General features: G+C 47.7%; 1 protein-coding gene and 1 pseudogene across 1 annotated transcript in view; both read right to left on the bottom strand.

The window, feature by feature from the left end:
* Nucleotides 1–4,382: 4,382 nt before the first annotated feature.
* LOC115134840 (vacuolar protein sorting-associated protein 4A-like) lies at nt 4,383–8,471 on the bottom strand (annotated as a pseudogene).
* Nucleotides 8,472–8,551: 80 nt separating this feature from the next.
* The window catches only part of LOC115133983 (carbohydrate sulfotransferase 8-like), a 113,702-nt gene continuing 110,737 nt past the window's right edge, over nt 8,552–11,516 (bottom strand). The window contains exons 4-5 of the mRNA XM_029667469.2: nt 11,071–11,480; nt 8,552–10,795 (exon numbers count right to left, since the gene is read on the bottom strand). Coding sequence (XP_029523329.1) covers nt 10,087–10,795; nt 11,071–11,480 — 1,119 coding nt within the window. The 3' untranslated portion in view covers nt 8,552–10,086. The remainder of the gene's footprint in view (nt 10,796–11,070; nt 11,481–11,516) is intronic.

Here is an 11,516-nt window from a genome sequence, read left to right as displayed (position 1 = left end):
TCCTTCGGTCTGCAGGTTGTATAACTTTTTCATTACATTTCATTACATTTCATTATAGTACAACGGTCTGATTTGTCTAATCTTAGCAATTTCTTCTTAGCTAGCTACATAGCCGTCGTTGTATCAAAGATAATTGCGTAATTATCGTATTTCGTCGTCCTCCTATCTGCCCAACACGTTCACCGTCTACCGTAGCACTGTAGTAACTATCACACTCAACTGAACGACTTGATTAGTGTAGTGTTAGCTAGCTACATAGTTGTCTTTGCTGTCTTCGTATCCAAGATAATTGTGTAGTTTAGAGCGTGGAGTCTTAGAGTGATAATTGCGTTATTATCGTATTTCGTCGTCCTCCTATCTGCCTAGCAGCTAGCCAGCTAGCATACGTTCACCGGCTACCGTAGCACTGTAGTAACTATCACACTCAACTGAACGACTTGATTAGTGTAGTATTAGCTAGCTACATAGTTGTCTTTGCTGTCTTCGTATCCAAGATAATTGTGTAGTTTAGAGTGTGTAGTCTTAGAGTGATTATCTTAATTTACCGAGGTTAGCTAGCCAGCTATTTTGTCGTCCTTAACGTAGGAGACACTCCTAGCTAGCCAACAGCCAGCCAACGTCTACTGAATAGAACTTTCGCATTCCGGTCGCATTCCGCTTCGCTCCACGGGTAGTATCACATTTTCATTTCATTTCATTACAGTCCCAACGGTGTGATTTGTTTGATCGTAGCTAGCTACATAGCTAGCTACATAGCCGTCTTTGTATCAAAGATAATTGTGTAGTTTAGAGCGATTTTCTAGGTTAGCTAGCCAGCTATTGTCGTTCTCCTAACGCAACGTAACGTAACCAACACTGCTAGCTAGCCAGCTAGCCCCCGAATAGCAGCATTGTAGAAACTTCACACTCAACGGAACGACTTGATTAGGGTAGTGTCAACAACGCAGCTAGCCTACCTCAGCAGTACTGTATCATTTTAATCATTTTAGTCAATTAGATTCTTGCTACGTAAGCTTAACTTTCTGAACATTCGAGACGTGTAGTCCACTTGTCATTCCAATCTCCTCTGCATTAGCGTAGCCTCTTCTCTAGCCTGTCAACTATGTGTCTGTCTATCCCTGTTCTCTCCTCTCTGCACAGACCATACAAACGCTCCACACCGCATGGCCGCGGCCACCCTAATCTGGTGGTCCCAGCGCGCACGACCCACGTGGAGTTCCAGGTCTCCGGTAGCCTCTGGAACTGCCGATCTGCGGCCAACAAGGCAGAGTTCATCTCAGCCTATGTCTCCCTCCAGTCCCTCGACTTCTTGGCACTGACGGAAACATGGATCACCACAGACAACACCGCTACTCCTACTGCTCTCTCTTCGTTCGCCCACGTGCTCTCGCACACCCCGAGAGCTTCTGGTCAGCGGGGTGGTGGCACCGGGATCCTCATCTCTCCCAAGTGGTCATTCTCTCTTTCTCCCCTTACCCATCTGTCTATCGCCTCCTTTGAATTCCATGCTGTCACAGTTACCAGCCCTTTCAAGCTTAACATCCTTATCATTTATCGCCCTTCAGGTTCCCTCGGAGAGTTCATCAATGAGCTTGATGCCTTGATAAGCTCCTTTCCTGAGGACGGCTCACCTCTCACAGTTCTGGGCGACTTTAACCTCCCCACGTCTACCTTTGACTCATTCCTCTCTGCCTCCTTCTTTCCACTCCTCTCCTCTTTTGACCTCACCCTCTCACCTTCCCCCTACTCACAAGGCAGGCAATACGCTCGACCTCATCTTTACTAGATGCTGTTCTTCCACTAACCTCATTGCAACTCCCCTCCAAGTCTCCGACCACTACCTTGTATCCTTTTCCCTCTCGCTCTCATCCAACACTTCCCACACTGCCCCTACTCGGATGGTATCGCGCCGTCCCAACCTTCGCTCTCTCTCCCCCGCTACTCTCTCCTCTTCCATCCTATCATCTCTTCCCTCTGCTCAAACCTTCTCCAACCTATCTCCTGATTCTGCCTCCTCAACCCTCCTCTCCTCCCTTTCTGCATCCTTTGACTCTCTATGTCCCCTATCCTCCAGGCCGGCTCGGTCCTCCCTCCCGCTCCGTGGCTCGACGACTCATTGCGAGCTCACAGAACAGGGCTCCGGGCAGCCGAGCGGAAATGGAGGAAAACTCGCCTCCTGCGGACCTGGCATCCTTTCACTCCCTCCTCTCTACATTTTCCTCCTCTGTCTCTGCTGCTAAAGCCACTTTCTACCACTCTAAATTCCAAGCATCTGCCTCTAACCCTAGGAAGCTCTTTGCCACCTTCTCCTCCCTCTTGAATCCTCCTCCCCTCCCCCTCCTCCCTCTCTGCAGATGACTTCGTCAACCATTTTGAAAAGAAGGTCGACGACATCCGATCCTCGTTTGCTAAGTCAAACGACACCGCTGGTTCTGCTCACACTGCCCTACCCTGTGCTCTGACCTCTTTCTCCCCTCTCTCTCCAGATGACATCTCGCGTCTTGTGACGGCCGGCCGCCCAACAACCTGCCCGCTTGACCCTATCCCCTCCTCTCTTCTCCAGACCATCTCCGGTGACCTTCTCCCTTACCTCACCTCGCTCATCAACTCATCCCTGACCGCTGGCTACGTCCCTCCCGTCTTCAAGAGAGCGAGAGTTGCACCCCTTCTGAAAAAACCTACACTCGATCCCTCCGATGTCAACAACTACAGACCAGTATCCCTTCTTTCTTTTCTCTCCAAAACTCTTGAACGTGCCGTCCTTGGCCAGCTCTCCCGCTATCTCTCTCAGAATGACCTTCTTGATCCAAATCAGTCAGGTTTCAAGACTAGTCATTCAACTGAGACTGCTCTTCTCTGTATCACGGAGGCACTCCGCACTGCTAAAGCTAACTCTCTCTCCTCTGCTCTCATCCTTCTAGACCTATCGGCTGCCTTCGATACTGTGAACCATCAGATCCTCCTCTCCACCCTCTCCGAGTTGGGCATCTCCGGCGCGGCCCATGCTTGGATTGCGTCCTACCTGACAGGTCGCTCCTACCAGGTGGCGTGGCGAGAAACCACGCGCTCTCACCACTGGTGTCCCCCAGGGCTCTGTTCTAGGCCCTCTCCTATTCTCGCTATACACCAAGTCACTTGGCTCTGTCATAACCTCACATGGTCTCTCCTATCATTGCTATGCAGACGACACACAATTAATCTTCTCCTTTCCCCCCTCTGATGACCAGGTGGCGAATCGCATCTCTGCATGTCTGGCAGACATATCAGTGTGGATGACGGATCACCACCTCAAGCTGAACCTCGGCAAGACGGAGCTGCTCTTCCTCCCGGGGAAGGACTGCCCGTTCCATGATCTCGCCATCACGGTTGACAACTCCATCGTGTCCTCCTCCCAGAGCGCTAAGAACCTTGGCATGATCCTGGACAACACCCTGTCGTTCTCAACTAACATCAAGGCGGTGGCCCGTTCCTGTAGGTTCATGCTCTACAACATCCGCAGAGTACGACCCTGCCTCACACAGGAAGCGGCGCAGGTCCTAATCCAGGCACTTGTCATCTCCCGTCTGGATTACTGCAACTCGCTGTTGGCTGGGCTCCCTGCCTGTGCCATTAAACCCCTACAACTCATCCAGAACGCCGCAGCCCGTCTGGTGTTCAACCTTCCCAAGTTCTCTCACGTCACCCCGCTCCTCCGCTCTCTCCACTGGCTTCCAGTTGAAGCTCGCATCCGCTACAAGACCATGGTGCTTGCCTACGGAGCTGTGAGGGGAACGGCACCTCAGTACCTCCAGGCTCTGATCAGGCCCTACACCCAAACAAGGGCACTGCGTTCATCCACCTCTGGCCTGCTCGCCTCCCTACCACTGAGGAAGTACAGTTCCCGCTCAGCCCAGTCAAAACTGTTCGCTGCTCTGGCCCCCCAATGGTGGAACAAACTCCCTCACGACGCCAGGACAGCGGAGTCAATCACCACCTTCCGGAGACACCTGAAACCCCACCTCTTTAAGGAATACCTAGGATAGGATAAAGTAATCCTTCTCACCCCCCCTTAAAAGACCTAGATGCACTATTGTAAAGTGGCTGTTCCACTGGATGTCATAAGGTGAAAGCACCAATTTGTAAGTCGCTCTGGATAAGAGCGTCTGCTAAATGACTTAAATGTAATGTAATGTAAATGTATCACAGGGAAAGAATATGCATGAAGTTAAAATGCTCCATCATTCTTGCCAATGCAGTTTAGCCAAACAAGTCCAAGTTTCTAGTGTGGTAGTACTGTAGCTTCTGTAGCCACTACTGTATTTGACAGGAGGATGTACGAATGGGGCTTGAGAGGAGGAGAGACAGGGTAAGGAGAAGTGAACTCCCCGGGTGACCAGGACCTTTCAGCCCTCCTGTCCAAAGTCCTCTGTGAACTTCCTGATCTTGAACAAGTCCTCAGTGTTGACTGTGGGCCGTGTGGGAGATAGTGAGTGCAGCATGTCAGACTGGAGGCCAGAGGGACACAGAGAAGACCAACAAAAGCATTAGCATGGTTCAGCAATTACACAAATGTGAGAGTCAGTGTGCAATGCCAGGATGTGTATGTTGAAACAACATGTTCCAGCATGTTTGTGAGCTGCGAATGTGAATGTCAATGAACACAAATCAAATCAAATTTATTTGTCACATACACATGGTTAGCAGATGTTAATGCGAGTGTAGCGAAATGCTTGTGCTTCTAGTTCCGACAATGCAGTGATAACCAACAAGTAATCTAACTAACAATTCCAAAACTACTATCTTATACACAGTGTAAGGGGATAAAGAATATGTACATAAGGATATATGAATGAGTGATGGTACAGAGCAGCATACAGTAGATGGTATCGAGTACAGTATATACATATGAGATGAGTATGTAGACAAAGTAAACAAAGTGGCATAGTTAAAGTGGCTAGTGATACATGTATTACATAAGGATGCAGTCGATGATGTAGAGTACAGTATATACGTATGCATATGAGATGAATAATGTAGGGTAAGTAACATTATATAAGGTAGCATTGTTTAAAGTGGCTAGTGATATATTTACATCATTTCCCATCAATTCCCATTATTAAAGTGGCTGGAGTTGGGTCAGTGTCAATGACAGTGTGTTGGCAGCAGCCACTCAATGTTAGTGGTGGCTGTTTAACAGTCTGATGGCCTTGAGATAGAAGCTGTTTTTCAGTCTCTCGGTCCCAGCTTTGATGCACCTGTACTGACCTCGCCTTCTGGATGATAGCGGGGTGAACAGGCAGTGGTTTGGGTGGTTGATGTCCTTGATGATCTTTATGGCCTTCCTGTAACATCGGGTGGTGTAGGTGTCCTGGAGGGCAGGTAGTTTGCCCCCGGTGATGCGTTGTGCAGACCTCACTACCCTCTGGAGAGCCTTACGGTTGAGGGCGGAGCAGTTGCCGTACCAGGTGGTGATACAGCCCGCCAGGATGCGCTCGATTGTGCATCTGTAGAAGTTTGTGAGTGCTTTTGGTGACAAGCCACATTTCTTCAGCCTCCTGAGGTTGAAGAGGCGCTGCTGCGCCTTCTTCACGACGCTGTCAGTGTGAGTGGACCAATTCAGTTTGTCTGTGATGTGTATGCCGAGGAACTTAAAACTTGCTACCCTCTCCACTACTGTTCCATCGATGTGGATAGGGGGGTGTTCCCTCTGCTGTTTCCTGAAGTCCACAATCATCTCCTTAGTTTTGTTGACGTTGAGTGTGAGGTTATTTTCCTGACACCACACTCCGAGGGCCCTCACCTCCTCCCTGTAGGCCGTCTCGTCGTTGTTGGTAATCAAGCCTACCACTGTTGTGTCGTCCGCAAACTTGATGATTGAGTTGGAGGCGTGCGTGGCCACGCAGTCGTGGGTGAACAGGGAGTACAGGAGAGGGCTCAGAACGCACCCTTGTGGGGCCCCCGTGTTGAGGATCAGCGGGGAGGAGATGTTGTTGCCTACCCTCACCACCTGGGGGCGGCCCGTCAGGAAGTCCAGTACCCAGTTGCACAGGGCGGGGGTCGAGACCCAGGGTCTCGAGCTTGATGACGAGTTTGGAGGGTACTATGGTGTTGAATGCCGAGCTGTAGTCGATGAACAGCATTCTCACATAGGTATTCCTCTTGTCCAGGTGGGTTAGGGCAGTGTGCAGTGTGGTTGAGATTGCATCGTCTGTGGACCTATTTGGGCGGTAAGCAAATTGGAGTGGGTCTAGGCTGTCAGGTAGGGTGGAGGTGATATGTAATGGTCCTTGACTAGTCCTTGACTAGTCTCTCAAAGCACTTCATGATGACGGAAGTGAGTGCTACGGGGCGGTAGTCGTTTAGCTCAGTTACCTTAGCTTTCTTGGGAACAGGAACAATGGTGGCCCTCTTGAAGCATGTGGGAACAGCAGACTGGTATAGGGATTGATTGAATATGTCCGTAAACACACCGGCCAGCTGGTCTGTGCATGCTCTGAGGGCGCGGCTGGGGATGCCGTCTGGGCCTGCAGCCTTGCGAGGGTTAACACGTTTAAATGTCTTACTCACCTCGGCTGCAGTGAAGGAGAGACCGCATGTTTTCGTTGCAGGCCGTGTCAGTGGCACTGTATTGTCCTCAAAGCGGGCAAAAAAGTTATTTAGTCTGCCTGGGAGCAAGACATCCTGGTCCGTGACTGGGCTGGGTTTCTTCTTGTAGTCCGTGATTGACTGTAGACCCTGCCACATGCCTCTTGTGTCTGAGCCGTTGAATTGAGATTCTACTTTGTCTCTGTACTGACGCTTAGCTTGTTTAATAGCCTTGCGGAGGGAATAGCTGCACTGTTTGTATTCGGTCATGTTGCCAGACACCTTGCCCTGATTAAAAGCAGTGGTTCGCGCTTTCAGTTTCATGCGAATGCTGCCATCAATCCACGGTTTCTGGTTAGGGAATGTTTTTATCGTTGCTATGGGAACGACATCTTCAACGCACGTTCTCATGAACTCGCACACCGAATCAGCGTATTCGTCAATATTTTTATCTGACGCAATACGAAACATGTCCCAGTCCACGTGATGGAAGCAGTCTTGGAGTGTGGAATCAGCTTGGTCTGACCAGCGTTGGACAGACCTCAGCGTGGGAGCCTCTTGTTTAAGTTTCTGCCTGTAGGCAGGGATCAACAAAATGGAGTCGTGGTCAGCTTTTCCGAAAGGGGGGCGGGGCAGGGCCTTATATGCGTCGCAGAAGTTAGAGTAACAATGATCCAAGGTTTTGCCACCCCTGGTTGCGCAATCAATATGCTGATAAAATTTAGGGAGTCTTGTTTTCAGATTAGCTTTGTTAAAATCCCCAGCTACAATGAATGCAGCCTCCGGATAAATGGTTTCCAGCTTGCAAAGAGTTAAATAATGTTCGTTCAGAGCCATCGATGTGTCTGCTTGGGGGGGGATATATACGGCTGTGATTATAATCGAAGAGAATTGGAAGATAATGGAAGATAATGCGGTCTACACAGTGAGTATGTCTGTGCTGTGAATGTCAAATCAAATCAAATGTTATTTGTCACATGCACCAAATAGAACAGTGAAATACTTCCTTACAAGCCCTTAATCAACAATGTTTTAAGAAGTTAAGAAAAAAATAAAAATAAGTGTTAAGTAAAAAATATATAAGTAAATATATAAGTAAAAAATAGAAAATAAAAAGTTACAAATAATTCAAAAGCATCAGTAAAATAACAATAGCAAGGCTATTTACAGGGGGTACCGGTATAGAGTTAATGTGCGGGGGCACAGGTTAGTCGAGGTAATTGAGGTAATATGTGCATGTAGGTAGAGTTAAAGTGACTATACATAGATAACAAACAGAGAATAGTAGCAGCGTAAAAGGGGGGGCAATGCAAATTTGATTAGCTTTTCAGGAGTCTTATGGCTTGGGGGTAGAAGCTGTTGAGAAGCCTTTTGGACCTAGACTTGGCGTTCCGGTACCACTTGCCGTGCGGTAGCAGAGGGAACAGTCTAAGACTAGGGTGGCTGGAGTCTTTGACAATGTGTGCTTCTTACCATGCAGATGATGGGCTCCGGAATTTTGTCGCTAGGCCCATCCATCCAGGTCAATTCTATGGCTCCCAGGTCCCCAGGCGAGCACAGGGTCAGAAGGTCATCTACCATCAATTGACTGTTGGCACTGGATGGACCTTGCACCTATAGTACCATTACAACAACACACTCTCTTAAATATCCTTAAAGGTTGAGAAAGAGATGCACCTTTAGTGTTGTATGCAAGAGTCGACTGCAATAGAGTTACTATTGTGTGTATGAATGACCTTTTTGAAGTGTGTGGCTGACTGCAGTTTCCTGACAGGCTGCATGAGGGCATCTCATACGATGACATCGGCCCCGGAGTAGCTTTCTGTTTTTTTGGCGAGCTTACACAGGTCTGCGTCACTGATGCTGTGACTCGTGTTGCCCAGGTGCAGCCGGAACATCTGGGACATAGCTGGCTGTTCTAGGAGAGGGGTGTAGATATGCTTCTCAAACCTGATGGTGACATGATGCACTGATGAGAATGCTTGATAATTACTTTATTGTGTCTGTTAGGAAATTATTTTTTTGGCTTGAACAACGTAAAACATTTCCCATTTAATAGCTATTGTTCTACACTCTTAGAAAAAAGGGTTCCAAAAGGGTTCTTTGTAACACATTTTTGTCACTTTTCCAAAAACCAGATGTAGAAAAACAACAGAGAAATGTTTTTGTTTAATTAGTAAAGGCTTGATAAAACATTTATTAAATGGTAATGGTGCTTTAAAACCCAAACAAAATTAGCAAAATTGTCAGTGTTAAGGCTAGGGGATTGAAATCGTGTTTGTAGATAGAACACTTCTGCACAGACATGTAAAACAATACATTTACTCTTTACAGTGTAATCATTAGTATTGTAACATGAGGCCCATACAATGACCCAGAAACCCTATTGTACCTTACAGAATCAAAGATCATGAACCCACAGTTGTATCTGAAAGGCAATATTTTACATTTTAGTAATTTAGCAGACACTCTTATCCAGAGTGACTTATATTAGTGAGTGCATACATTTTGATACTTTTTTCGTACTGGTCCTCTGTGGGAATCGAACCCACAACCCTGGCAGCACCATGCTCTACCAGCTGAGCTACCAACTGACATTGATATATTTTTCCTGTCCCTTATTTCCTGTCCCTTATCCAGAGCGACTTACAGGAGCGATTAGTGTTACAGGTCCTGCTCAAGGGAACATCGGCAGATTTTTCACCTAATTGGCTCGGGATTTGCACCAGCGACCTTTCAGTTACTGGCCCAACGCTCTTAACCGCTAAGCTACCTTCCGCCTTGAGGTACGTACTGTAACAAGTTTATTGTATGTTCTGTATGTAAAATAGAAAACAAATACCTCAAGAGCAAATGTGGTTTTGAAATCAAATTGAATGATATTAAAATGGTCTAAGACACCTGGTACTTCTCATCAGTAGGCAATGTAGGATTTCAGTAACTGTGAAATCTGCTGCAGTATCTGCAAACACTAGTCTTTGCTTTGGGAGAGTATAGCTAGGCTCTCTTTTCCTTCTTTTTATAAAGGTCTGCAGAATAACAAGACACGTTTTCCTTTTTAAAAGTCACATGATTGACGATGACCCAAAATGACAAGTATACCTTCATATAACAAGGCTGAAAAAAATAAGAAAATGAAGAGATGATAATAAAGTCTTCACTCAAGAGTATAGGTCACTTCATAGAAGTCATTATGCTGTTGATTGAGAGCAATATCTCGTTGATTGTTGAGAGGATGTTGTATGTAGGCTATGTCTGCCAATCAATAAAAGTGCATTTGACAAAGAAAGCACATCAGTTCTCACACTATACAAAGTGTTATGACCAAAAGCTGTACAACCTATGCTCAAAGTAATTACATCAAATCATAATTGTAACCAGATGTAAATAAGACACGTAGAATACTTTACATCAATGTGTCTGTAGTGCTTATTCAAGTCCCACAGGATAATAATCTCTTCTGTAGTGTTCATATTTATAATCTTAAATGAATCATCTAAACATGTCAATCCAGCCACTACTTCAGTACAGGTCTTTATAGGGTTTGGGGTATTTAAACATCAGATAATCCATGTAATAAAAGTCATAGGCCCTCTGTCTCTCCGTGGTGTTTAACTGTTCAAAATATCTCTGGGTAATGGTGTAGGAAGTCCTTTCTGCTTTGGGGTTCCTGTCTTTAAAGTCAGGGAAAGTGAGGTTGCTAGGTGCCCCGATACTCCGCAGCAGGAAGTTGGCCTCCTCCTTCAGGCTCTCGAATTTCCCGATGAAGTCGTAGTGCAGCAGGCAGGGGCTGCAGAGCTGGCTGACCGGCGTCCAATGGATGTCCATGCCCACGGGTCGCCTCACATCCAACAGGTACTGGACAAACTCCCTGAAGGTGACGCCGGCGCCGGTCCTCAGGGCGGAGAGCGAGGCGTTGGCCCGGTACCGGGAGATGATGGGCCGGCCAAACACCGGGTGGTAGTACGAGTTGGGGCTCTCGAACTTGTCGCGGAAGGCCGACACCAGCCTCTCGAAGGGCTCCCGTACGAAGAGGACCTTGGTGTAGGAGCGGAGGCGCTCTGCCACGCCCGCCTGGCTGTAGGTGTCCAGTCGGCGGAGCTGGTTGGCATAGTGGGCGTCGTCGTGGGCGATGCCGTGCGTGGAGGTGGCACTGCCTCCCAGGACCATCAGCACCCGCTTCCAGTTGGAGCAGCCAGCTTTGGGCACCTCACAGTACAGCAGCCCTGACCTATTATTAATTAACCAATACAACAGAAATATATGAATAGTTATCTGGGGCTGTATACATCTAACATCTCAGAGTGGGAGTCCTGATTTAAGATCAGTTAGGCCTTTTAGATCACAATGAATAAAATTACATGGACGGGGGACCTCTAGATCAGCCCTGAACATGAATTGCAATGAAATACAATTATACATGTAAATCATGTAATGTATTTACATGTACTGTAAATAATATCTGAAGATAATGCTCAATGAAATTAACCACTAAAGTTACAACACCTATCCTCCACGTAGACCCGGGACACCTGCCGGCTGGAGATGGGGTGCTCGGTGACGCCCGGCTGGTATTTGGTGCAGATCTCCCTCAGCAGGTGGTGGCGGGACACCTGGGTATGAGCCATGCCCTGTAACTTACGGTCCTCCTCACCAGGGGGGGCACCACTAGGAATTACAGAACCGCTCTTTAACAGCAGCTTCCTGTGGCGTTTAGTGACCGGTGGCCTGGGGCTTTCGACCTGTTGGTCTCCGGATGTTGGGGTGGATGGGTGGGGCAGCCACTGTAAGGAAGGTGGCTGCCTGGGGCTAGGACTAGGGAGGCTGGGGTTAGAGGATATCTCTTCCCCTGGAGCTCCATGGAAACCTCCACCTAGGTTGATGCCCTCAAAGACTGCACTGTCTGAGGGCTGATCCTGTGTCACATGGAACAATTGTTAACAGAAGCTCAA

The sequence above is a fragment of the Oncorhynchus nerka genome, linkage group LG9a (assembly GCF_034236695.1).
Source record: "Oncorhynchus nerka isolate Pitt River linkage group LG9a, Oner_Uvic_2.0, whole genome shotgun sequence".
Taxonomy (NCBI): Eukaryota; Metazoa; Chordata; class Actinopteri; order Salmoniformes; family Salmonidae; genus Oncorhynchus; species Oncorhynchus nerka.
This window is presented reverse-complemented; position numbering and strand designations above follow the sequence as displayed.